Source organism: Vicugna pacos, chromosome 18 (assembly GCF_048564905.1).
Source record: "Vicugna pacos chromosome 18, VicPac4, whole genome shotgun sequence".
Lineage (NCBI taxonomy): Eukaryota > Metazoa > Chordata > Mammalia > Artiodactyla > Camelidae > Vicugna > Vicugna pacos.
In genome coordinates, this window is record NC_133004.1 from 33,531,621 (window position 1) to 33,555,293 (window position 23,673).

General features: G+C 55.9%; 2 protein-coding genes across 4 annotated transcripts; one reads left to right on the plus strand and one right to left on the minus strand.

The window, feature by feature from the left end:
• The first annotated feature begins 127 nt into the window (after positions 1-127).
• On the plus strand, positions 128-3,960 carry HSD3B7 (hydroxy-delta-5-steroid dehydrogenase, 3 beta- and steroid delta-isomerase 7). 2 transcript variants are annotated; one of them, XM_072942981.1, is made up of 7 exons: positions 129-601; positions 964-1,135; positions 1,355-1,510; positions 1,816-1,924; positions 2,003-2,102; positions 2,293-2,455; positions 2,912-3,960. In XM_072942981.1, the coding sequence occupies exons 1-7, from the start codon at positions 395-397 to the stop codon at positions 3,325-3,327; spliced, it is 1,323 nt and encodes a 440-aa protein (XP_072799082.1). In that variant the 5' UTR covers positions 129-394; the 3' UTR covers positions 3,328-3,960. The 2 variants fall into 2 exon arrangements, with proteins under 2 accessions (XP_072799083.1, XP_072799082.1); XM_072942982.1 differs by lacking the exon at positions 2,293-2,455 and having other exon boundaries at positions 128-601; positions 2,912-3,100.
• STX1B (syntaxin 1B) lies at positions 782-22,061 on the minus strand. 2 transcript variants are annotated; one of them, XM_031687411.2, is made up of 10 exons: positions 21,979-22,059; positions 13,819-13,893; positions 13,518-13,617; positions 13,352-13,426; positions 10,700-10,773; positions 10,211-10,319; positions 9,945-10,018; positions 7,915-8,052; positions 7,705-7,815; positions 782-1,190 (listed from the first exon to the last, which is right to left on the minus strand). In XM_031687411.2, exons 1-10 carry the CDS (start codon positions 22,006-22,008, stop codon positions 1,188-1,190), a joined length of 789 nt encoding a protein of 262 aa, XP_031543271.2. In that variant the 5' UTR covers positions 22,009-22,059; the 3' UTR covers positions 782-1,187. The 2 variants fall into 2 exon arrangements, with proteins under 2 accessions (XP_031543271.2, XP_006201358.2); XM_006201296.3 differs by lacking the exon at positions 782-1,190 and adding an exon at positions 6,817-7,451 and having other exon boundaries at positions 21,979-22,061.
• Positions 22,062-23,673: the final 1,612 nt, after the last annotated feature.

The following is a 23,673-nucleotide window of genomic DNA, read 5'->3' on the forward strand; positions in this document are numbered from 1 at the left end:
TGGGATGAGGGTTGACAAGGCAAGGGAAGAGAAGGGGAAATAGGTGGCCCAAAGTTTGGGATGGGTAGAGGGGCTTTTGGGCAAGAGCCCAGACCTGCAGACTCGGCCGCCATCACTCCCGGCCATCTGATAGGCTGGAACTGCCATCCAGAAATCCCCTGCCAAGGCCAGCCAGAGCAGGGCCAAGGTCAGGCCTCCTTTCCCTTCCCAGAACCACAGCTGCTGCTGGGCTTCTGGCCTCCTGGGAACTCCAGCAAGAGGGAAAGACTGACGTCATGTACTGGGAGTGAGGTCACCCTGCCTGCTCCAACCTGCAGCTGAAACCCCTTCTCGGCGCCCACCCAGCAGGTTTTGCCTTCCCCATCCCCCTTCCCAAGTTCTTCGCTGGAACCAGATGCCAGTGCAGCGCAGAGTAGCCACCAGAGGGTGCCCTGTGGCAAGAGAGTGGGGGCTGGAGAGGTGGAGGCTGGGCTGCTCTCTGTTCCTGGAATGGGCCAGGAGGGAGGAGGAGCAAGCGGAAGGGGATGGTGTATTGCTGGCCTGCTGGCCCAGGGGACGAGAAAAGACGGCCAGTTTGGGCACCCTCAGACGGTGGCTGCAGGTAGGCAGAGGTGATGCCAGGGTCCAGGGCTCCTTTCCTCCAGTCCCAGCCCTTCCTACCCTCCTACCCTGTCTCTCCAGCTCCCTTGTTCTTTTTGTTTCAGAATCTCCCCTCCACCTCAAACTCTGACCCCTTCCAGCAGGCCGAGCCCTCCCCCTTATCTTGGTAACTGCAGTTGGCAGGGTCAGAGGGCAGGTAGCCTGGCTACTGTGCCCGCAGCTTCAGCCTCCGTAAACTGCTCTGGCCTGTGTCCCTGCTCCAGTCCACTAAGCCAGAGGCCCCTTCTAGGAGTAACAGGTGGGCTGCTGCCGCTGGGGCAGGGGTGGCAGGCAGCCCAGTTGAGCCAGAGTCTCTTTCCCCAGCCGGGCATGGCAGACTCTGCACAGGCCCAGAAGCTGGTGTACCTGGTCACAGGTGGCTGTGGCTTCCTGGGGGAGCATGTGGTCCGCATGCTGCTGCAGCAGGAACCCCGGCTCTGTGAGCTGCGCATCTTTGACCTCCACCTGGATCCCTGGCTGGAGGAGCTGAAGACAGGTGACTGGTGGGGACTGAGTTGGGGAGGATTGGGTGGAGGGTGTGGATCCCTTCACTGTGGTGGAAAAGATGATGCCTGTTATGTTCTCCAGTGCAAATGGATGGGAATGGATGAGTCACATTGGGAACATGTGGCTCCTGAGGGTGTGGGCTAAACCCAGCAGCTGGCCAGAGGCCTCAGCTCTGATAATGCTTCTGGTGGCCCCTACCCGCTCCCAGGGCCCGTGCAGGTGACTGCTATCCAGGGGGACGTGACCCAGGCCCATGAGGTGGCAGCAGCTGTGGCCGGAGCCCATGTGGTCATCCACACAGCTGGGCTGGTGGACGTGTTCGGGAGAGCCAGTCCTGAGACCATCCATGAGGTCAACGTGCAGGGTGAGATGCTCCCCACCTGTTCTGACCAAGTACTCAGTACTCCCTGGCACATGGCCTGATCCTGGCTGTTTGTCCCCTGCCCCCTCTTTGACCCTGACCTCTGATTCTCCTTTGACAAGCTGGCCTGTGGACACTCCTGCCCCTGTCATGATAGGCCAGCCCTCACTGACCTGCTATGGTTTTCCCTGGCTCTGGGGAAGGAAGGCACATGCCTGCATAGCTTTGGGATAGGGAGGGGAAAGATGCAGAGCGGGAGGAAGCTTCAGCTTGGACAGTTCCACCCCCTCACCCAACACCTCCCCCAGGCACACAGAATGTGATTGAGGCTTGTGTACAGAGTGGAACACGCTTCCTGGTCTACACAAGCAGCATGGAAGTTGTGGGGCCCAACGTCAAAGGCCAGCCCTTCTACAGGTGAGCTGAGGTTTCCCCCAATACTCCAAGGGCCCCATCTCCCCTCAGCATTAAGACTCTTCCCTCTCTCTCCACTAGGGGGAATGAGAATACCCCATATGAAGCAGCACACAGACACCCCTATCCTTGCAGCAAGGCCCTAGCTGAGCGGCTGGTCCTGGAAGCCAACGGAAGGAAGGTGAGGCCGGGGAAGATGAAATGTAGGAGACGGGGTGGAAAGGGCTGCCAGGCAGAGGTAGAGCTGGGGCCTGCGGGCTCCTCTGCCTCCTGCCCTGGGCACTTCCCTTCCATCTCCAGCTTGAGGAGGCCAGGGCAGAGGGCAGGCCCAGGGGTCCTAGGTCTCAGCAGTGCTTGCCTTTTGCCCCCAGGTCCGAGGGGGGCTGCCCCTAGTGACATGTGCCCTGCGTCCCACTGGCATCTACGGCGAAGGCCACCAGATCATGAGGGACTTCTACCACCAGGGCCTGCGCCTGGGCGGTCGGCTCTTCCGGGCCATCCCAGCCTCTGTGGAGCATGGCCGGGTCTACGTGGGTGAGGCCCGGGCTAGGCAGTGGGGGAGGCTAAGAATGGGGCAGGACCTATGTGGTTCGGGGAGGGGGGTTGTTGTGTACTCTGGCTAAAAAAGGACGGTCTATAGTTGGGCCAGAGCAACCTATGATATGCGGACATCGTCTGCACAGGAAACAGGACCCATGCAAGCTGCGAAGGCTGACATAAAAAATATGTCATGGGCTGAGGAAAGGATTTCAGTTATGGGAACAGCATCTGCCCAGGAGCAACAGGCCTGGCATCCACACAGGCTGGCCCAGGGGGACAAATGACTACAGGGGCCTGGGAGGGGCCTTCACCAGGGCCTGTAGTCATACGGGCAGCACCTACATGGACCCAAGGAGGGGTAGCTTGTCCTTGCGCCAGCCTGGGAGCAAGCAGCATCACACGGTGACAAGGGCACTCGGGCATATCCTGCCCTGCTCCCCTCCCCCACAGGCAACGTGGCCTGGATGCACGTGCTGGTGGCCCGGGAGCTAGAGCATCGAGCTGCACTGATGGGTGGCCAGGTCTACTTCTGCTATGACAACTCCCCCTACAAGAGCTACGAGGACTTCAACATGGAGTTCCTGGGCCCCTGTGGACTGCGGCTGGTGGGCGCCCGCCCTCTATTGCCCTACTGGCTGCTGGTGCTTCTGGCTGCCCTCAATGCCCTGCTGCAGTGGCTGCTGCGGCCGCTGCTGCTCTACGCGCCCCTGCTCAACCCCTACACGCTGGCTGTGGCCAACACCACCTTCACCGTCAGCACCGACAAGGCTCAGCGCCATTTTGGCTACGAGCCCCTGTTCTCCTGGGAGGAGAGCCGGACCCGCACCATCCGCTGGGTACAGGCCATGGAGGGCTCAGCCCAGTGACGGTGGAGCTGGGGCCTGGAGCCCAGCATAGCACATTCATCCAGAGCCCTCAGACCTTGGATGGGGAGGGAAGGCTGCATGCTAGAGCTGGAGGAGGGGTCTGGTGCCAGACTAGCTGTTCTAGGGCTCTCCACATTTTAACCCGTGAGCCTTGAGTCTCTGACCTGACCCCCCTAAGATCTAGGGCAGGGCTTGGCGGCAGGCATACCTTCACTCTCAACCCAGGCCTGGCGGCAGGTTGGCGAGGGTCTGATTCCCTTGATGCTCAACAGCCCCACCCCATTTCTGGCTTTTCAAGCAGAACATGAGTGGGTAGAAGTTCCACAGGCCTCATGCTGGCCTTCTGATTTCCCCATGTGATTCTCAGTCCTGGATTCAGAGTGAAGATGCTTCCTGGTTCCTCCTACCACCTTTGTCCGTCCTTGGGGGTCATATTCCCCCTATTTAAAAACATGTATTACCTTTAGACACTAATCTTTTGATTCTCTTCAATGAAGCCCTAGGAAACCTGTTTACTTTCACTTCTTCCCACTCCTCTACCTGAATCAGCTCCTGCAATATCGTTAGATCTCTGCCTAAAGATGCCCCAGTAATGCTGTATCTGCCAAGCCCTGGATTAAAACTCTTCTCCAAGCCTGTGTCCATCCTCCTGTCCAGCTCCCCCACCCACCACCCACCACGTCCCTCTCCCCACGGCGCCAGTCCCGGGTTGGGGACAGAAGGAAGTGAGCACACAGCATGCCCGCTGTTGGATTGGTTGCTATTTCTCCCGTCCCACGGGGCCCAACCCGGCCCGGGATAGGGGTGGGGGGCTCTGGGGACAGGACATGCAGGGTGGGGGGCGGGGCAGAATTTTTCTGTGTTTTATCCATTTGCAACTTGGTCACCAATAAAGAGAAATGGGACTCTGAGGGCTAACAGGAGAGGGTGGCCTGGCTCTGGGCCCCCAGCCAGGCCCCAGGAGTCCTGTCCCCTCCGGGGAGGAGAGGGAAAGAGCTCTAGAAACCAACGGAGAAACAGAAGGGGCAGGGGCTCATGTCAGCAAACACGGCTATATCACGTGACACGCCAGCGACACAGAAACACACGCCAACGCACATGACTGCACAGCAGGCGGGGTTGGGGGGAGGGAGCCGGGGGCCACCCATCTTGTCCTCTGCGGGGCAGGCTGGGGGTGCAGGGCAGGGTGAATGCATAGAACACATCATGTACACACGCTCAAGGCGTGGCAAGAGCGTGCATCAACCCACAGGCACATGGGATGGACACGCAGTGTGCTTCGTGAGAGGCAGGGCTAGGGAGGGAGGGGAAGGGGAAGCACGGAGCCCTGGTCAAGCCTGGGACCACCTGCGGGGCACACAGGGGCTTGATGGTTGTAGGTGTGTGGCGGGTGGGCAGCACACGCTTGTCTGAGAACGTGCAAAAGACACCAGCCCCCAGACTACATTCCAGGACACACACACACACAGCAGCCAACAAGCAATCACATCGTATGATGTGTGGGACTTATAGAAGCTGAGGCAGAACAGACTCTTGGGGATTCTCTGGTCCAACTGAGACCCAGAGATGGACAGCTACAGGCCTAAAACCACTCAAGGAGGCAACAGCGTCACTCAAGCCATGGCTCCACCCTTCTCTTTGTGGCCCCAAGGCTGTGGGAGTTCCGGAAACACCTGGCCTGAAAGGGTATCCTGCCTGGGCAGCAGGAAGGAAAAAGGGTGGGGTTGGGGGATGCTGGGGCCTGCTCTGACGTCCCCAAAGAAGCCTGAGTGGGAGCAGGAGGGCTGCAGTCAGACACGGGGGCAAATTTCTGGTCCTGACGAAGGGCATTCTGGGAATGGACAGGCAGGCTCCCCTCCTCAGGAGAGCCTACCTTAGGGGTTACATACATGTATTGGCCACACACAGGCAGGGCCCAGCCAGGCAGGGCAGAGGCTGGCTAGCTGAGCTGTGGGGAAGGCGGGGGATTATGTTCCAAAGGTCACATTTGCACTGTCTATCTCTCATTCACACACACACATGCTTCACATGAAGAGGGACCTGGGACCCTCCAGGAGATGATCTGCACTCACACCAAAGTCCTCCATCCTGTGCACACGTATGCCTGACCCCAGGGCAGGGCGCATTCCTGTACTTGCATGTTCAATCCTGCACACGTGGGTCCATGTTCCTGGGCCAACAGACTGAAAGGCTTCTAACATTGTCCTTTGCCTGACTACCTCCTCCCGGTCACCAAATGCACAAACCTACCCATGCACATGTTGTCTACGCAGCGAGGGAGCAGCTGGCCCCTTCCTCACCATCAGAAACCCAGGCCTGTGTCCCACCTTCAGTCTCACCCTGCTGGGGAACAGCTATTGCCAGTATTTCAGCAGGAGCCTGGGCCCTAGGACTCAGCCCACTTCAGCACGTCTGAAATAAACAGTTCCCCAAACCCAAGGTCCCTGAGGCAAAGCCCAGAGTATCAGACGGGGTGGTGGGGACCATCACTGGCCTCTCCCAGTTCTGAAGTTACTGCTCAAGAATGCCCTCATTTCCAATCTGCCTGGGGCAGCCTTAGACATTTCCCCTTATCAGTAACTTGCCCGCAAAGAGCCCTCCCAGGAGGCATCCATGTGCAGGCCTGTACCCACAACCTGCGGGGTGAGCATGTGCCTTGCTCCGCCCTTCATGTGTGTGCCTGGGTGTGGCCTCAGCCACCGTGGCAGGTAGGAGCACTCAAAGGTGTCCCAGCTTCCACAGGGGCAGGCCTACCCTCTGGCAGAGACAGAGAAAAATAAGCATCTGGGCATGTGTGCACAGGGGCTCAGACCACACAGGGCAGGAAGCTCCGTGGCACAATTGTTGACATAGCGGTGTGTGGCCACACTGGATAGCGGTCAGCAGCTCTGGGGAGAGACGGAGGGGACAAATAATCTGGAGAAACAAACCTGGCTGGGGTACTCGTCCTTACAGGTAAATGAGTATGTGCATATGCTATACAGGGGACAGAAACACACAACGTACAAGTCCTACACACACACAGATATGTGCAGGTATACTCGAGATAGCACAGAAACATACATTTCTGTGCCCACCCCAGACAGGTGTCCAGTGCACAACGAGCGCTGACTCAGGAGAAGGCTTACTGACACGCCAGGCACGTCCTCGAGACACACACATACACATGCCTCTCACATCACCTGCTGGGAAATACACATGGACATACAGGCCAAGCCAGTTATTCACACAAGTGTGCTTCCACTCACTGTGGCTGAACTCCACACGCACACACACACACACACGCGCTCCCCAGGACACACGCCGGCCGCAGGGATGACTAAGCCAGGAGGGTTTGGTCTACATTGCGCTAAGGTGTCCTCCATGGCCTGTGAGGACTTGGGCCCACCTGGATCCTCTGGGAGAGTGAGTGTGAGCATCTATACACTCACAACCTGCCCCACTAGGCAGCAGACACGGGGTAGGGGGGTGGGTGTCATGGGAGGAAGGGCTGTTGCAGTGGATTTAAACACTCAAACACAAAAATTCCATCTACATAAACTGTGTCCACAGATCTGTGGCCACACCCACACACAGACGTATACACACACACACACACCACTATTCACAGAAGACAGAGTGGGGCTTGGCGGGCTGCTGTGTTACACCTGGCCACAGTCTACACAACAACCCAGGTGAAGGAGGAAAGCTCAGACAACACACAGACTTGAGGTGTGGGGCAGGAAGGGTGATTTGGTGCTTCTACACACACACACACACACACACACACACGCTGGGGTGTCCACACGTCTCGAGCATGTGCCGGCGGCATGCATGTTGGTGTGCATGTGTGATCACGCCTGCTGCTATCTACGTGCGGGGGCGAGGGTGGTCCATGGCGTGGGAGGTCCAGGGACTCCAGGGTCTGATGGGGGAGGTGAAGGGGGGGCTGCCTGGGTCTGTCTTGAGGGTGAGCCTGGAGCAGGGGATGGAGTGGAGGGATGGTGGGGGTATTGCTCCCAATGTGGTGGGGGAAGGGTCTGGGAGGGACAGGGGTGGGGGGCCTACAAGCCCAGCGTCCCCCCAATGGATGACGCCAAGACCACCCCCAGCACCACACAGCAAATGATGATCATGATTTTCTTCTGCAGGCAGGAAGAGCGACAGGGAGGGAAGAGAGAGACAGAGACAGAAAGAGACAGACAAACCGACAGACAGATAGGGGAGGAGGGTGTGAGAAAAAAGAAGAGGGGAGAGAAAACAGAAAAAGGAAGAGGTCAGAATACGAGATAAGGCCTCTCACGGGATTTCATCGCTCACCTCAGCCCTGGCCTGAGCCCAGCCCCACCCGCTCGGCTCCAGCCCACCTGCTCCGCAGGCCTGCCCGCCCCGGCTCACCCTCCGGGCCTTGCTCTGATATTTCACAGCTTTCTTGGTGTCGGACACGGCTCGCTCCACGTAGTCCACGGAGTGTTCCACGTTGTACTCAATGCGGTCGATCATTTCGCCCTGCAGAGGAGATGTGCCCGGGATGGGGTGAGGGCTGGACTGGAAGAGGGGGTCCTGGGGACCTGGGTGGGGCCCCGAGTGCTGGGGCAGAGGCAGTACCTGGCTCTCCACGAGCATGGCCATGTCCACAAACATGTCGTGCAGCTCGCGGATGCTGGTTTCCAGTTTGATGATCTCGTTGTGCCTCGTCTCGATCTCGTTCAGCGCCTGCTTCGTCATCTGTGAGTCCATTTTGATCTAGGGCGATGGGGGCAGGGAGAGAGCTGCAGACCACCCTTTGCTCCCAGAAGAATTTAGATTCTGCAGCCAGAGTGTCAGGGTTCGAATCTGGCTGGCATCTACTAGCTGTAACCACAGGCAAATTACTTAACCTCTCTGGGCTTCAGTTTCCCCACGTGGAAAATGTGGATACTAACAATGTCCACCTGGTTGTGTGAAGATTGAGTGAATGTGTGTAGATTAGACTAGTACCTGGCACACAGGAAGCAGAGAAGTTTGTTAAACTACAAGAAATAAAACTTGTCCTGGGTCCACCACCTTGGCCCAGGGCTGCCTCTGCCACATACAGAGAGAAACCCTGGGAAGGGAGACAGGGGGCCTGGACCCCCACCAGTATTGGGAGCTGCCATCTGGTCAAAGACAGGATAACAGAAGGGGACACAGCAAAGGGAGAGGATTGAGCAGAAAAGGAAGCCCACAGGAGAAGGCAGTGTACCCACAAATCTCCTGGAACCCCCATGACATGGGTCAGGGAGAAATAACAAGGAAATACACGGCAGCCCTCAGGAATCAGTGAAAGAGAGGCTCCAACCCACAATCAGGTACCTCTTTCCCACAAAAGCCAGACCACTTACTTTCCAAACCACTCACTGTTTAGAACACATCAAGCCACTCTTCTACTCTAAAACCTTCCAGGGCTCCCCACTACCCACCGGCTACATACCTGGACCTTAGCAGTCAAGGCCCTGTCTCCCTTTCTGTCCTGATCTCCCCAAATCATAAAACAGTCCAAATCATCCAGTGGCTCTTGGGCAAGTGGTCCCCTCTCCCTGTCTTTGTCCAGTCTGTCCCCTTTGTCTGGAATGTCCTTTTGCCCACCTCCCCATGTCCAAATGCTCCTTGTCTCTTAAGGCACACAGCTCAATTCCCCCCAGGAAGCCTTCCCTGACCCTAGAAGTTACTACCTTAGAGCCTGGCTCCATCTTGTTTAGCACTCAGGCAGGATACCAACCACCCTGCATTGTGATGATGGATTTCCACTGCAATGATGGTGAGTTAATTGGCAAGGGTCAGCTGTATCCCCTTAGAACCACTCACCAGGCTTCCCTCCATTCTCAGACAGAGACAGAAACGGAGACAGCCTGGGCAGAACTGTTTGGGAGGGCGCCAGGCTAACTGGCCCATTATCAATTTGCTCAAAGCCAATTTAACAAAGATCAGTTCTCTAAATAACAGTTCACTGAAAACTGCTAGACAGTCACTGAACATACTTTAATCCTGGTCTAGAAACCTTAACCAGAGTCATTCTGCCACCAGAGCAGAGAGACAGAACTGGTCAGGCCAGGGCAAAAGTCAGTGAAGAGAAAGAAGAACTACGGTTGGGGAAAGCCCATCTATTTCACATACAAGATGACAAGGGCAGGGCAGGGCAGGGCGCAAAACTTCAGCAAAACTAAAAGTGTTTTTGTTTTCAAATCTTCAAAATGTAGGCAAATTAGTCATTTGGTGAAATGACTCGTTTCAGTAGAGAATATTGTATCTTAGTGCTGAAGGGTCCTGAATGGCACTGCCCGTGGCTGTGCGACTTCGGCAAGTAACTTAATCTCTTTGGGTCAGATTTCCTCATCTGGGAAATGCGGCTCCCTCAAAGGCTTGACGTGAGGCCTAAATGAGTTTAGCAGGTAAATGCAAATACGTACTGCGCTTAGAACAGTGCCTGACACCCTCCTGTTTGCCATTTTTATGAGGGTACCTTCCTGCTCTGCCCTCATGGAATTCCCCAGTTCCGGGTCCAGACCTCTGAGGGCTTGTTATTCCAGGGCGGACTTAGGACCTTGAGTTCAGCCTAAGCTTGGGGAAGAGAGGCAAATGCTTTCCAAAAACAGCCCCCACCCCCATGCGGAGCTCACATCATCCGTGAAGATGGCCAGCTTCCCACTCTCCAGCATGTCTTCCAGTTCTTCGTTGGTCGTGGTCCTTCCGGCTGTTGAGAGAAAGGACTCCTTGCTCAGGGACTGGACCAACCTGGGGGCCTAAAGTGGTGGGATGCGGCAGGGACCTGGGAGCCCACCCTCCCGTCCAGCCCCAGGCCAGGCGCCCCCTCCATGGAGAAGAAGGGTCTGGAAGGAGTACGAGGCAGGTCTCGGGAGTTTGGGGGGAGGGGTGACACACGCACTGATCTCCAGCTGCCGCTGGATCCGGTCCTTGCAGCGGTCCCGGTACTTGGACTGGGTCGCGTTATATTCAGTCATTACTTCCACGAACTTCCGGGAGAGTGTGGAGTGCTAGGGTCGGGGTATAGACACATCAGGAGGCGGGGAAAAGAGACCGTGGAGGGATGTAGTGGGCAGGAGGGACTGAGTTAGCCTACGGCCCCTTCTTCAGCTTGCGCCATGATCCCAACCCCTCACAAGTGCGCAGTCCCATACCCCCAGGCCCTTATCCTACGCCCAAATCAGCCAAGGCCCGGCTAGGACACTGAGATGTGGCCGGGTTCCACCCTCCACTGTAGCCTCGTCCAAAGCCCCCGCTCAAAGCCCCGCTCCTGTCCAGGCTCCTCCTTAGCTGTGCCCCATGTTTGTGCCCGCTCTGCCCTGCCCTCCCCCAAAAGACAGGGCTTCTGGTCCCGGCCCGACCCCGATGGTGCCTGACCTCTGCCTCCTACCTGGGTCTTGCGGATGCGCAGGTCTGCGGAGGAACGATTCAGTCCCTCCTCCTGTTCAATGCTTTGCTCGATCGCTGTGGAAGAGAGGATGCAATGAAGGGTGGGGGACCCGAGGCACGCGGGGCGGGGGGTCTGGGACGTAGGAAGGGTCGACACCCCGAGGCAAGTACCAGGCCCATGAACCGATGTTACACCCAGGGGAAGGCAGACAGCAGACTCCAGGAATGGCAGGGTGGGGTGAGGGGGGCGCGGTCAGCAGGTAAAGGGGCTATTTGAGGAGATCTGGAAGGCAGGTAGGAAGGGAGGTTGAGGGTCAGTCGGTACCGGACAGAAGGGGGCTAGGTGGAAGGACTGGGTCTTGGAAAGTCCCACAGCCATAACTCCTTCCCAACCACCCAGTTCACATCCCCAACATGGGGGGGACTCTACTTCCTACAGCCTCTGGAAAGGGGCAGGAACCCACCCCGGGATTTTTCTGGTGGAAGGCAAGAACTTTCAGGTGGGTAAGGTTCCAGTGGACACCCTTTCCTTGGGAAATTCTGTAGTAAGTGGATGGATGTTCCAACAGAGAAAACTGCTCTCCCACCCTGCCTTACAAGGTGATCCCTGTCCCAGGAATTCCCACGTCTAGAGGATGTTCTGGAAAAGCACACAGCTTAGCTGGGATTCCTGCTTCTAGATCATGCACTACCCACACTTCTTCAGATTTAAAAAAAAAAACAGCTTGAGGATAAGATCTACTGTGCCCGGAAAATGCAGCAGGGATGAATCACCAGGCCCTCTCAGCCCTGGAAGGGCCTCCAGGCTGTTCCTGAGAACATTGCTTCTCCATTCTGCTGGCAGCGGTGGAGGTGTGGGGCTCGGTGGCACCCCAACGCTCCCCTGCCAGCAATGGTGGGCCAGTGATTGAGTGACAGCTCTGGCCCTGCTGCTACTGGAAAAGCCCAGGAACACACACCCAGGGATGTCAGAATCTCTGGCCAGACTGGGACCCTATTGTCAGACTTGGGGCTGGGGCCAAGCCCTGGAGGAAGGGATCCTTGACAGGGCCTCGTTGACTTCTTACAGCAGTCCTGGGAGTTCAGCCCATGTTTCAGACTAGAAACTTAGATGGAAATGGGTAAAACAACTCATTCAGGGTCATGCACAAAGCGAGAGCTCGGGGCACCACCTAGCTGGAGGAAGATAGGGAAGCCAGTCTTGTCTCTTTCTCTGGAGCTCAGCTTCTCTACGCCATTGCCGCTTTCCCTAGCTTCTTTCTTGGTCTATTCCCAGACTCTAAACCATACAGCCCTCAGGGGCTTTTTCCCCCTGTTACATAATTTATATATGTTTCTTTAATGGAGGTACTGGGGATTGAACCCAGGACCTGCTAAGCATGTGCTCTACCACTGAGCTACACCCACCACCCCCTCTCAGGGTCAGAGAGTGTTAAGGTCGGAGCTCCACGGGCTCAAAGAAATCACTGAGCCCAGGGATCTTTAAATGGTGTTCCATGGAATCCTGCTTCTGAGACTGAACCTCAGGGGCTGTTGCCTGGAGTGAAGAGGAGGCCAGGCAGGTAGGACCCGGTCTCCCAACCCCAGTTCAACCAGAACAGCCTGACTTTTATGTGTTCTATATATTGGAATTTTGGGTAAGATTTCACTTGGGGAAAAAAAAGATTTTCCTACCGAAGGGAAAAAAAAAAAAAGCCAGCTTTGAAGTCACTTCAGTTCTTACTGTACGGATGAGGAAGCTGAGGACAGGGACTTGTCCAGGATGAGTTGATGATAGAAGTGGACTCCCTCTGCCTGGATTAATGTGTTCCCAGTTTAGATCATTCTGCTTTCCAGCGCACTCTCCTGAGTGCAAAGGGCTTACAGATCAGCACTGGAGGCTCACACATGGCCTCCTGTTGAGTCCAGAAGGGCCCGGAGTCCCTGTCCTCAACTCCCTGGACCAAGGTCATTATGCTCAGGGCCAGGCATCTGACATGACTCCTTTTCCCCAAAGCCCAGCAGTGTTTCTCAGACAGAGTAGATGCTCGGCAAATGTTTTCTGATGCAGAATTACCATGAGCATACAATTAGCATCATGGTAACACTGCTAGTCCCCTGGCACCAGCAAACAGGGAGGTTCCCAACCCACAATGCTTTGGGGGAAGGTGGTTATTACCAGCACCCAAGTCCTTAAATTAGAGTGAATACATGAGCATTTGGCAAGTCCCTCCTGAAAGCTTGCCAGCCCCTGATGTCAGCCACACAGTCCAATCTGTCCTGAGCTAAGGATACCAATTCAGAAGCATTTGCTGAGCCCACCTACTGGGTGCTTAGCGCTATGCCCAGCACCTGTTCTGGAGAAACAAGGCCTCTGTGAAACTACAGCCACCTGGAAGACTGTATTTTCCTTGGTGGACCTTCATGCTGATGGAACCAGCAGAGCTCAGATGCAGTTTGGACAGAAAGCTTCCTCTCCCTCATTTTCCTGTCATGCACATATCTTTCTCTGAGGAATCTGAAGCAAGTTGGGAAATCTTGGGTTTCATACTTTCTCACTGTTCAGGAATCTGGCTCCTGGAAGTTTGGAGATATTTCTCATAGAAAGGCCTGTTTAGTCCAATGGAGCGCAGATTTTTTTTTCCCTCCTCAGTCAAGGAATGGCATTCCTCACCTTTCAACTTGGATCGAACCTTGTTGGCCGTCTTCTTGATGTCTGCGGTGAGGTCCTCCAGCTCCTGTTTGGTCTCTGAGGGGAGGGTCAAGGCAAGTGAGACGCCTGGCTGGGACCCCAGAACCCCTCTCCCCTCAGCCCACGGCCGCCCAGCAGCAGCACTTACTCTCATCTGGGTTGGGGGCAGCCAGGATGGCACTGTGCTGTTTTTTCACTTGCTCCACATCCTCTGACAGCTTCTCGATGCAGCCCCGGATCTCTTCCACCTGGGGCAGCAAATCGGCTATACCCAGCCAAGTCGTCGGGCCAGACAAAGGGATTCAGGGGGCTCAGTCAGGGTTCAGGGAAATGGGCCAGACCCAGAGGGGTTGGTAAAAGGCCAAAGGGATGGAGAAGAGTTGGGGTGGGGGTGGGGGTGGGGGAGCCAGGGAGTAGGATGTTGTTGGCTGGGGGCCAGGTTCTGTTACCTGTTCAAAGAACTCATCCATGAAGTGGTCCCGATCCACATGGACCACCTCCTCCTCATCATCGCTGTCTTTCGCCTGGAAGGAAAGGAAGGCAGTGTCTGTGAGCAGTCCTCATGCTCCTAGCTCTAGGCTCGGAGCAGGGGTCCTGGGAGGGGTCACATGCAGGGGGCCAGGGCATCAAGCAGTCAGAACGAATACTGGATATCTTGGGCACAGGGTCCCAGAGGCTGGGTTGCTGACGGCCCAAAGGACACCTTGAAGGGAATTAGCCAAAGACACACTTTCAGGGGTAGAAGTGATCGTGTGAGTACAGTCACCCTAGAGGCGGGTGGCGCTCTGGACAGCTGCTTGAACCAAGCAGTGTGCAAGTATTTCGATATTGTCACAACCAGCCAAATGTCAGACTCACAGTAACTGGCTTGAGGCTGCAAGAAGGGGTCTGGAATGGAGCCCCAGGAGCCTGACCCCCTCCACCATCCCCCTGCCACTCCTGCCGGGCCTCATTTGGCCCCCTTCTCTTCCCCTCCAGCCTCCAAGCTGACTAGCCGACTAGCCCGACCCTGTACAAGGTCACTTCACTGCCAGCGGCAGGCGCCAAGTTAAGCAAGCACAGTCAGGCCCGGGGAGGGCTGGATGAGAAACACAGGCAGCACCCCGACCTCCCTCCTCCCACCCACTCTCAGCCCCCCACCCCGCCCGAAGACTCTCCTCTGTATATTCACTTGCTTTCATCCAGCCTCTTCCAATTTCACACCCACCTACTCTCACTTGCTTGGATTTCCCAGTTGCAACCTGCAGCTGCTCAGCCCTCCACCCCCGGGGCTCAGAGACACAAAGGGATTTACCCACCCTCACCGCCACCGCCACCACCAGACAGACCAGTGACATAGACAGAAGGGCTGACACCCAAGGCACGCAAAAATAGGCCCACTGACACCCACACGGAGACACACTGCTTTGCTGACATTCACCCGCACACAGACCCACCGCAAAGCTGCCTGCTGACACAGGTGGACACACAGAGGTGCACCTGCCCCCCGGGGACATTCAGGAGGGCCCTCTGGGGCTGTTCTCCCAGCCTCTCAGAGCCTCAGGTTTGCACACTCACTCGGAGCTGGGAAAGAGGGAAGTGGGGCAGGGAGGGCTCCCCCGTGCTCCACACTCCGACTCAAGATCCTTCTTAGCTCAGGACAGGAGTCTGAGGGCAAAAGCTGAGCGCATCAAGCTTAATTACATCGGGAGCCCTAATCAGCATCGAAGGAAGTTTAAACAGAGTTCACCCTGATTTCCAGAAGAAAACCAAACCTAGCCAAAACTCAGGCAGAATCTCACAATCAGAGCCTGCATGAAATCCAGACAGGATCCAAACAGCGTCTACTGGTGGGGTTGCCAGTTGGGATCTAAAGAGAAGAGCTCACACGGGACCTCAACAGGGTCCGAGCAGATTGCAGACAGGGCCTGACAGAAACCAGACAGCTCAGACCCAACCAGACTCAGTACAGACAGATCACAGACAGCTCAGATCGAACCGAGACAGAGCCAGATGGGACCTAGATGTGAACTAGACAGCCAAGTGACTTGGAATCAGAGGGCCCCGACAGCATTGGGGAGAGCTGCAAGCCCAGAGATGTCCAGCTGGATCCTCTAGAAGGCACCCCAACTCCCTCACTGAGGCCCTCTCAGATGGACCCCAGGGGTCCTCCCCACAGGTGATGCACCCCACACCAAGTTGGGTTCATGCTCAGCACTTACATTTAATCTCCAAATATCTCCCAGGAAAGGGAGGCTCCTCCATCTCTGCCCACAGTTGCCCCCAGAAGGAGGGGTGACCCCAGGGGGTGCTTGGGGGCCCTGATGGGATTTCTGGCTTCTCAAGCCTCCACCTGACCCGGAACTACACCAATAGATCTTGTCTCCAAAAGGCTCTGGGATGCTTGGCTCATCTCCAAGGACCCACCAGCCTCTCATGATGTTTCATCCTCAAAAGCCAGCTGCCCGACCAGGTCCCCTTCTCCTAGAGCCAAAAGCCATTCCTCTGTCCCTTCTCTGCAAGCACTCGGCCCTCAGCCCAGCTGCCCACATGTTGTGGGGCCTCTCACTGGCCCAGGTGTCTGGGAAATTTCCTGTTCTCTTTCCCTTCCCCAGGCTGTCTTTAAAGACTTCCTGAAGTCTCACTTCTCTCTCTCTCCTGGGGTCCCAGGACCAGATCCCTGTCTCTGCCCTGAAGCATCCTTGGCTGCCTGTTTACTTGCCCTTGAGAGAGGAAGAAAGGTAGAGGGCCTGAGGATGACTTATTTGGTGTAATGATTACAGACATCTGAGAGCGAGAATCTACTACAGTTTACAAACACTTCTACGTCTATAATCCCTTCTGATCCTTGAGAAGAGATGTCCCCATTTCACAGACGAGGGAACAGGAGGTCGGAGGGGGAAGAGGAAAGGGACTTGCTGAAGCACCCAGGCTGACGGGAGCTGGGAAAGCAGAGGCGTCTAAGACATGCCTCCTCCCATAGCCCTTTCTGAAGCTTGAGACCAGGCAGCCTCCTACCAGCAAAGCTGCCACCAGCGATTTCCCCTCTCAGGTCCCCTCCAGACAAGGCCCAATTCCAGAGACGCTCTGAGCCTTTGAAAACCTCGTAAAGTACGAGCATTTGAAAGCACCTTTGGCGTAGGTCTTGCATTCTTGTTATCTCATTGAATCTTCATTAAACTCTGTAACGGTCATTGGTCAACATAATTATAATTACGGCGAACATTTGCATAGCATTTTATAACTTGCTGGGTAGGGTTCAATGCACACCGCATTCATTGATCCATTTCATTCTTATAATAGCCCCCTTTTAAAACTGGGGAGACTAAGTCACAAAGAGGTTAAAGAGCTTGCATAGGTCAGCAGCTAGAAGGCCACACACCTTCTTCCTTCTGAGCCTCAGTCTCTGCATTTGCTGAATAGCAATAAAGTCCCTAACTGGTGGGCAGGAGGAGGCAATGAGACCAGGCTGGAAAAATGCCTGATGCTGCCAGAGAGAATAAGTGCTCGGTGAGGGCTGACTATTACCCGCTGGCCCTACCATGTTACAGATGAGGAAACAGGCTCAGAGAGGTTGTCTGACCTGCCTAAGGCTGCACAGCAAATAAGGCAGAGGTGGGACCTAAACTATCCAGTGCTAAATCTCAGGCTCTTTCCCTCCTGTCCCTTTATTCCTTCCTGGCCCCCAAAGAGTTCTCTCTGCTTTGTCCTCAGTACCACTGAACTCCAGCAGCCAGGACGGAAAACTACTAAGAAGTGCCAGGCTGTAGGAAGAGCCCAGACCGGAAGCCAGGCATTTCAGCCTCCATTCGACTTGCTGTGTGATTCTAGGCAAATCTCAGCCCCTCTCTGGGCCCCGGTTTCTCTGTGAAATGAGGGGCCCTCCCTGCTCTGAAGTGTGCGTGTTTAAATGTGCACAGCCTCCATTTCCGAAAGGAGTCGGCCAGCCTGAAAGAAAGCAGATTCCCTCCAACAAGATGATCAAATGTGCCCCCATCCACCCCATGGACGGCTCAAGCCTCAGTTTCCTCATGCGCAAAGTGAAGACAATAAGAATTATGTACACTTGACACATGGTCCTGATTACCGGGAGCTGGGCCCTGTTACAAGTGCCTCGCATTTCTTGTTTAATCCTATGGCCGTTCCATGAAGTCGATACCATTCTTATTCCCATTTGACAGATGAGGCAGAGGGAGATTCAGTCATTTGCCCGAGATCATACAGCTGACGGTGTGCTGACAGGGCAGAGCCTGGCTAGACACCCAGGTACTCTGCTCTTTATGGCCCACCAACTCCTCAAGCGTTTGACAGGATTAAATGTGAGAGTGCCTCCGCCCTGGCAACCTTCTGGAACTGTCCTGGGGTTATCAGATCTAAGCCTCTAGCTTCAATCTTTCTCTATGAGGGACACCAAGGGCCCTCATGTGTGTGTCGGTGGTGGGGAGACAACAGGGACAGATGCGTGGATGGGAGGAGAGGGACAATGTGAGCCAGTAAGTCCACCAAAGAGACAACCAGAGGGTGATTAAAACAGAGGTGGAAGCGGGGGAGGGTATAGCTCAGTGGTAGAGCACATGCTTAGCATGCACAATGTCCTGGGTTCAATTCCCAGTAAATTATTGAATAAAAAAAAAAAAACCTAGAGGTGGAAAGAGACTGAAACGGGATGATAGAAAAGTCAGAGTGTGTCTGTGTGTGCGTGTAAACACACATGTATGCCCAAGCACACAACACACATGTGCTCACACCTGCTTCTCAGAGGTACAAGCATCCTTTGATCTAGAGGCAGCAGTCTCTCTCCACCGCACCCCCTGCTTCAGTCCATCTGTCTCCCTGACCTGGGCCTCGGCTTGCTACCAGCATCCAGCCCAGCCTTCCACCCCAACCTCTCTCCTCCGCCTTCCCCGCCTTCCCCGCCTTCCCCGCCTACTCCCTTCCTCATCCTCCCTCTGCCCCACCGAGTTCTTCATTCACCTAACAAATATGTGTGATCTCTGTCAAGTTCTCTTCTGAGTGCTGCTGAGAATACAGTGATGAACAAGACAGGGAGAGGGCCTTCCTTCCAGGGGCTGACATTCCAGGGGAGGGAGACAGACAGTGCAAAACGAACAAGACAACTTCAGATGGTGCTACATAGCAGGAGGGAGATGAAGGAGGAGATGTGATAGAGAGAAGAAGGCATCGGGGGTGGCGCTCGACTGGCCGGTCAGGGAAGGCCTTGCATTCAGAGGGTCCAGCAAGTGCCAAGGCCCTCAGGCAGGGTGAGCTTGGTGTGTTCGAGTGGCAGAAACAAGCCCGCGCAGCTGGGGTACAGCACTCCATCACCCAGGGTTCTCTTGATCCCTGCCCACTCTCTTGAACCCTGGGCCACTTTTCCCTTCTGTTACATCAGGTCTGCATTTCCAAAGCACCTACTGTGCCCCAACACCTAAGTGCTATACGTTGGACCCAGCCCCTGCCCTCAGGGTGCATGATTTGTCCTAGAACAGCTCCCATTTCCACCTGCCCTCAAATTCCAGCCTCTCTCACCTCAGGCCTCCCCCTCGCCCATTTCCCAATCTCCCCATCCAGCCCCCACACCCCCTCCCACCCCACAGCTGCCTCACGGGCTCCAGCCCACAATGCGTCCCCTCTCCCCACAACCTTCCTCTCCACCTCACTTGCTCTCCCTCTACCCCTCTTCAGCCCCATCCCTGGCCCCACTCCTTGGACCCTGGGACAACCATCCAGCTCATTAACTCCCCGCCACAGCCTCTGCTCCAGCCCAGCGCCAAAGGTGCTTGATGAACTGGAAACAGAAAACCCTGGTTCCACCCTGGCTCTGCCATTAATAGCTGTATGACCTTGGGCAAGTCAGGTTCCCACCCTGGCCTTCAGTTTAGTCCAAAATAAATCAGGGGTCACATCCTGTCCATCTCAGGGGGCTGATGTGAGGCTCAAGAGAAATGAACAAGTCCGCTGTGGAATAACAAATGCTCACGGAGCATTGCTGTGCACTCGGCCTCCTTCTAGGCGCTTCTGGCATCATTTCAGTCCTCAGGACAAGCCTCCGAAGCAGGACCCATTATTACTCCTAATTCACACATGAAGAATATGAGGACCAGAAAGGTTAAGCAACTTACCCAAGGTCACACAGGAAGTGACAAAGCTAGGATTTGAATCCAGACAGTCTGACTCCCAAATCTGTGCCCTTGACTGCTATGTGATGAACAGACCTAAGAACCCCTTGGGACCTCAAAAGTACTGTTGAAAAAGATAATCAGGCCCCCGGGCTGACATCCCCTCCCATCACTGCCCTTCCATCCCTCTCTGCCTCTCCAAGACCCCTTTCCCAGGCCTCCCACACCCTGCTGAGTCCCTCTGCCTCCCAGCCTCCTCGTTCTCAACTCTGGTTGGGTGACCCTCGCACTCCTGGCACCTGGCAGCCTTTTCCCGCCCCATACGTGCCCTCCCAAATCTCCAGTTTCCCTGAACCATGACTAACACCAGAGCCATCAGCAGGCACCCAGCCCCCTTCATCCCTCCACATCACCTCCCACCTCTCCCCTGGCTGCCCCCAGCAGGCAGGATTCCTCACCCTGAGCAGGAGGGTCCCTGACCCACTCCAACGAAGGCCCCATCCCCGGCCTTGCCTACACCCCTGCCTTTTTGCCTTTTCCCTCCCCCGCTTCTCATCACACAGAAATTCCACCACCACCTCACCTCAACCCACCCTCTACTTCTCTGGGTTTTAGAGTCATGGCTAGTCTTGGCGGCAGCGGATCTGGGTTCAAACCTGAACTCCTCACTTCCTAGCTGTGTGATTTTGGTCAAGTTTTAACTACCCTGGGCCTCAGTTTCCTTCGCTATAAAATGAAGTAGTCTCTCAGCCTACCTACCTGACCAGGTAAGGGTCTAATGAGACTTTGGATAGCAGCCTGCTTTGGATGAAAACGGCATCATGAGAGAAGGGCAGTTTAGAGCATCCGTGCTGAAGCCAGCCTGCCAGACTGCCTTTAATTAGCTCTGTGACTTCAGTCAAGTTACTTAACCTCTCTGGGCCTCAGTTTCCTTACCTATAAAGTGGGGTAATAGTAGTACAAGTCTCCTAGGGTTGCTGTGACTGAACAAATACATATAAAACACTTAGAACAGTGTCTGGCACACGTGTGCTGGGTATTTTTGTAAGTGTCGTTTTCCTGATGCCTGATTGTGTATTTAGTAAAAGTTTAATTAAAAAAACGAAATCTTCAACATTCCCTCCCTCAATCACCAGTTCCTCCTTCCTTCCCACCTGCTAGCCCATCCCTCCCAGAGACAACAGTCACTGGCCTCCAAGCCCCTTCCTCTTGTCTTTTGTAACCTGGTTCCCCACCCCCAAATCCCAGGGACTCCCCAAAGACAGAGCTTTTCCCCCCCAATGTGGAGACTGGTCTTTCAAAGACTAAAAAAAGTGGAGACACATGTCAACTTGGTAGACGGGAAACCCAGATTCCAGTCTGATCCTCCCACCCACTTGCGTGGTGACCTTGAGCAAGTTCCTGCCCATCTCAGAACCTCAGTTTCCTCATCTGTCAAATGGGATAACAACCACCAGGGTAACGACCCACAGGCACCTGGTCAAGTGCATTAGGCCACATCAGCTGGGGCTAGGATTTTATTAACATAACACCACAGGCTCTGAGCACACAGCAGGCTGTCAGCTCTGCCTCCTTGGGCCCCAGGTCATTTCTCCCACCCCTCCAGCATCCTTCTAGCCCCAGAAACCACTCTTATCAGGCCCCCACTCCCCAGCCTCTCCAAATGGCAGCCTTCACTGCAGACACCAGTGCCACCCTCCTCCCCCGTCCCCCAAACACAACTAACTGCCTGGCCGGACTCCTGGAGCCAGGCCTCTTCCGGCCTGCAGACCAGGGGCTCCTGTCAGCCTGCCCCTGACCGTGCAGGGTGCCCCAGTTCCCCCCAGCAGAGCACAGCCCATGTCATACAACCCAATTCCGTGGCCCTGTGTGTGAACCTCCTCTCGGTCTCCCCCACAGCCCCATCTCCCACCTCGGGGATCACCCTATCTCAGGCCCTGGCCCTCTGGCTGTCTCCTGAGACCACTCCTTCCCACTGGGTCTCTGAGAGATGCCCCCTCCCCATGGAGAGCAACACACACACACACCACACACACACACACACACACACTTCATTCACTGCCAGGTGTTGGCATTTCAGTCCCAACCTGTCCTTCCCCACACCATCTCCCAAATCTGGGTCCCACTAGGCTCAGCCTGGCCCAGTAGCTCACATCCTTCTAATTCGCAAATCTGCCCAGCGGATGACAGTACCCTCCAATTCTCTCCTCACACTTACTCTCTCCCATCCCCAGGTTAGACCCTAGGGCCCTCCCGGGAATGTGGGGTGTCCAGGGCCCCTGGGACCTCTCCTGCCCCCTTGTGTCTTAATGGCCTCCCACCCTTTCTAGCCCCTGTCCCTAAAATGCAGGTTCACTGGAGACATCAGGTGCCTTCACATATTGGGGTGCCCCTGCCACCAACCTCCAGTCAGCTTTTGCCCCCATGTCCCAGCACCTCCTCCACTTCATCCCCATGCGCTCCCCAAATATTGGGGTCCCGCCCCCCCATTTCTCCCACCCCCGAGCTCACACTCCGCAGCTCTTGAGTCCGATCCTTCATCCTGCGACGGCTCCTCCTCCTCCTCCTCCTGTTTCTCCTGCCTCTGCTGCTGCTCCCTGCCTCCTGCCTCGGTGCTGGAGGCTGGAGTCTGGGGGCGCCGGGGGGCACCGGTGCCGTTGGAGGGGGCCCGCGGGCGGGAGCGGGGCCGGGGGCGGCGGGCCGAGGGCCGGGCAGGGGCAGGGGCCTGGGCCGGGCTCGGCTCTGCCGGGGCTGCGGTGGCGATGCGGCTGCGGCACAGGCTTGGATGGAGGGATGCGGGAGCTGAAGCGCGGGGGAGGGGGGCGGAGGGAGGTAAGGAGGAAGGGAGGGAGGGGGGAACCGGGAGGGGGCGGGGAGCAGGGGGCATGCGCAGCGCCCCGGGCTGGGGGCGCCTGGGGGTTGTAGTCCGGGGAGGGGGACCCAGGAGGGAGGGGGACTGGAGAGGCCTAGAGCTGGGTGGGGAAGGGCAGAGCCAGAGAAGCAGGGAGAGATGCGGAGAGACAGAGGAGATGCGGCTGGAGGCACAGAGATGCTGGTGCAGGGTGGGGGTGGCGGTGGAATGGCAGAAAGAAGGGGTAAGGGAATGAACTAAGGAAATATCCCGAGGAGAGGTGCTGTGGATCCCTTTACACCAGGAGATACAGACAGATTTTATATTTTGTGTTTGAGGGTATCTGTGTGAGTCTGTGCACGACCACCTCTGTGTGTGGGTCTCTGCAGGAGGCTCTTTGGACACTAGAAATAGCAAGAGTGACCCTCTAGGTGGCTTCTGTGATGCAAGGAATCAGCCAAGTCTCGCTGAGAAGGCCATGGGGCTTGTTTTTTAACACAGCCTTCCCCACTCTCAGTGTGAGGGTCCCTGGACAGCATGGGTCTCAGAGCTCTGCTCCTCTACCTCCAGGGACAGGGTGCTCACCACCTCTGGAGACCTCCTGGCCTATCTTTCCATGGCTCTGACTTAAAACAGAATTCGTCCTGATTGGGAGGGGAGTTCTGGTACCCGTGAGGGTCCAATTTCTCTGCATCCCTTCCCTTAATGTCCACCCCTCCTCTCCCCATCTCCACGTCTTAACATCACATCAACTCCTCTACCCCTGCCATGGGGGCTTTGGCCTCCAACAGGCCTTGAACCTGCTTTTGCCAAGTTACCCAATGACCTCGTCTATGCCAAATCCATCGAGCACTCGTCCGGCCTTATCCTCCATGATCTTGCAGCGATATGTGACCCTGATGACCTCTCTTCTTGAAATCCTCCTCTCCTTGGCTCCCATCTGATTCCTGTCTCCCATTCCTTCCCTCTCCAAACGCTGAATGTCATCAGCCAGCCTCCTTCCAGACCCCCTCCTTTCTCACATTCCCTCAGCGTCAGGGTTTCCTGGACCCCATCCTGGGTTCTCTTCTTTCTTTACCCTCTCACCTCCCTGGGTTCAGCTGTGCATACGTTCAACAGCCACATCTATACCTGCAAGCCAGGTCCTGCTCCTACTATGTGCCCAAGCACTGAGCTGGGTCCCAAGAACAGAGACAAACGATGCAATCAGAGACACGGGGATCCATCGCTGCCGTGAGTGAGCGCGGCTTTGACGTTGACCTCCAAGACTGTGGTGGCCTCGTTTCCCCCCAAAGTGCCCCTTCTGTGCTCTCCATCAGAGGTGGCATGTTCCTCCACCCAGTCACCCAAAGCAG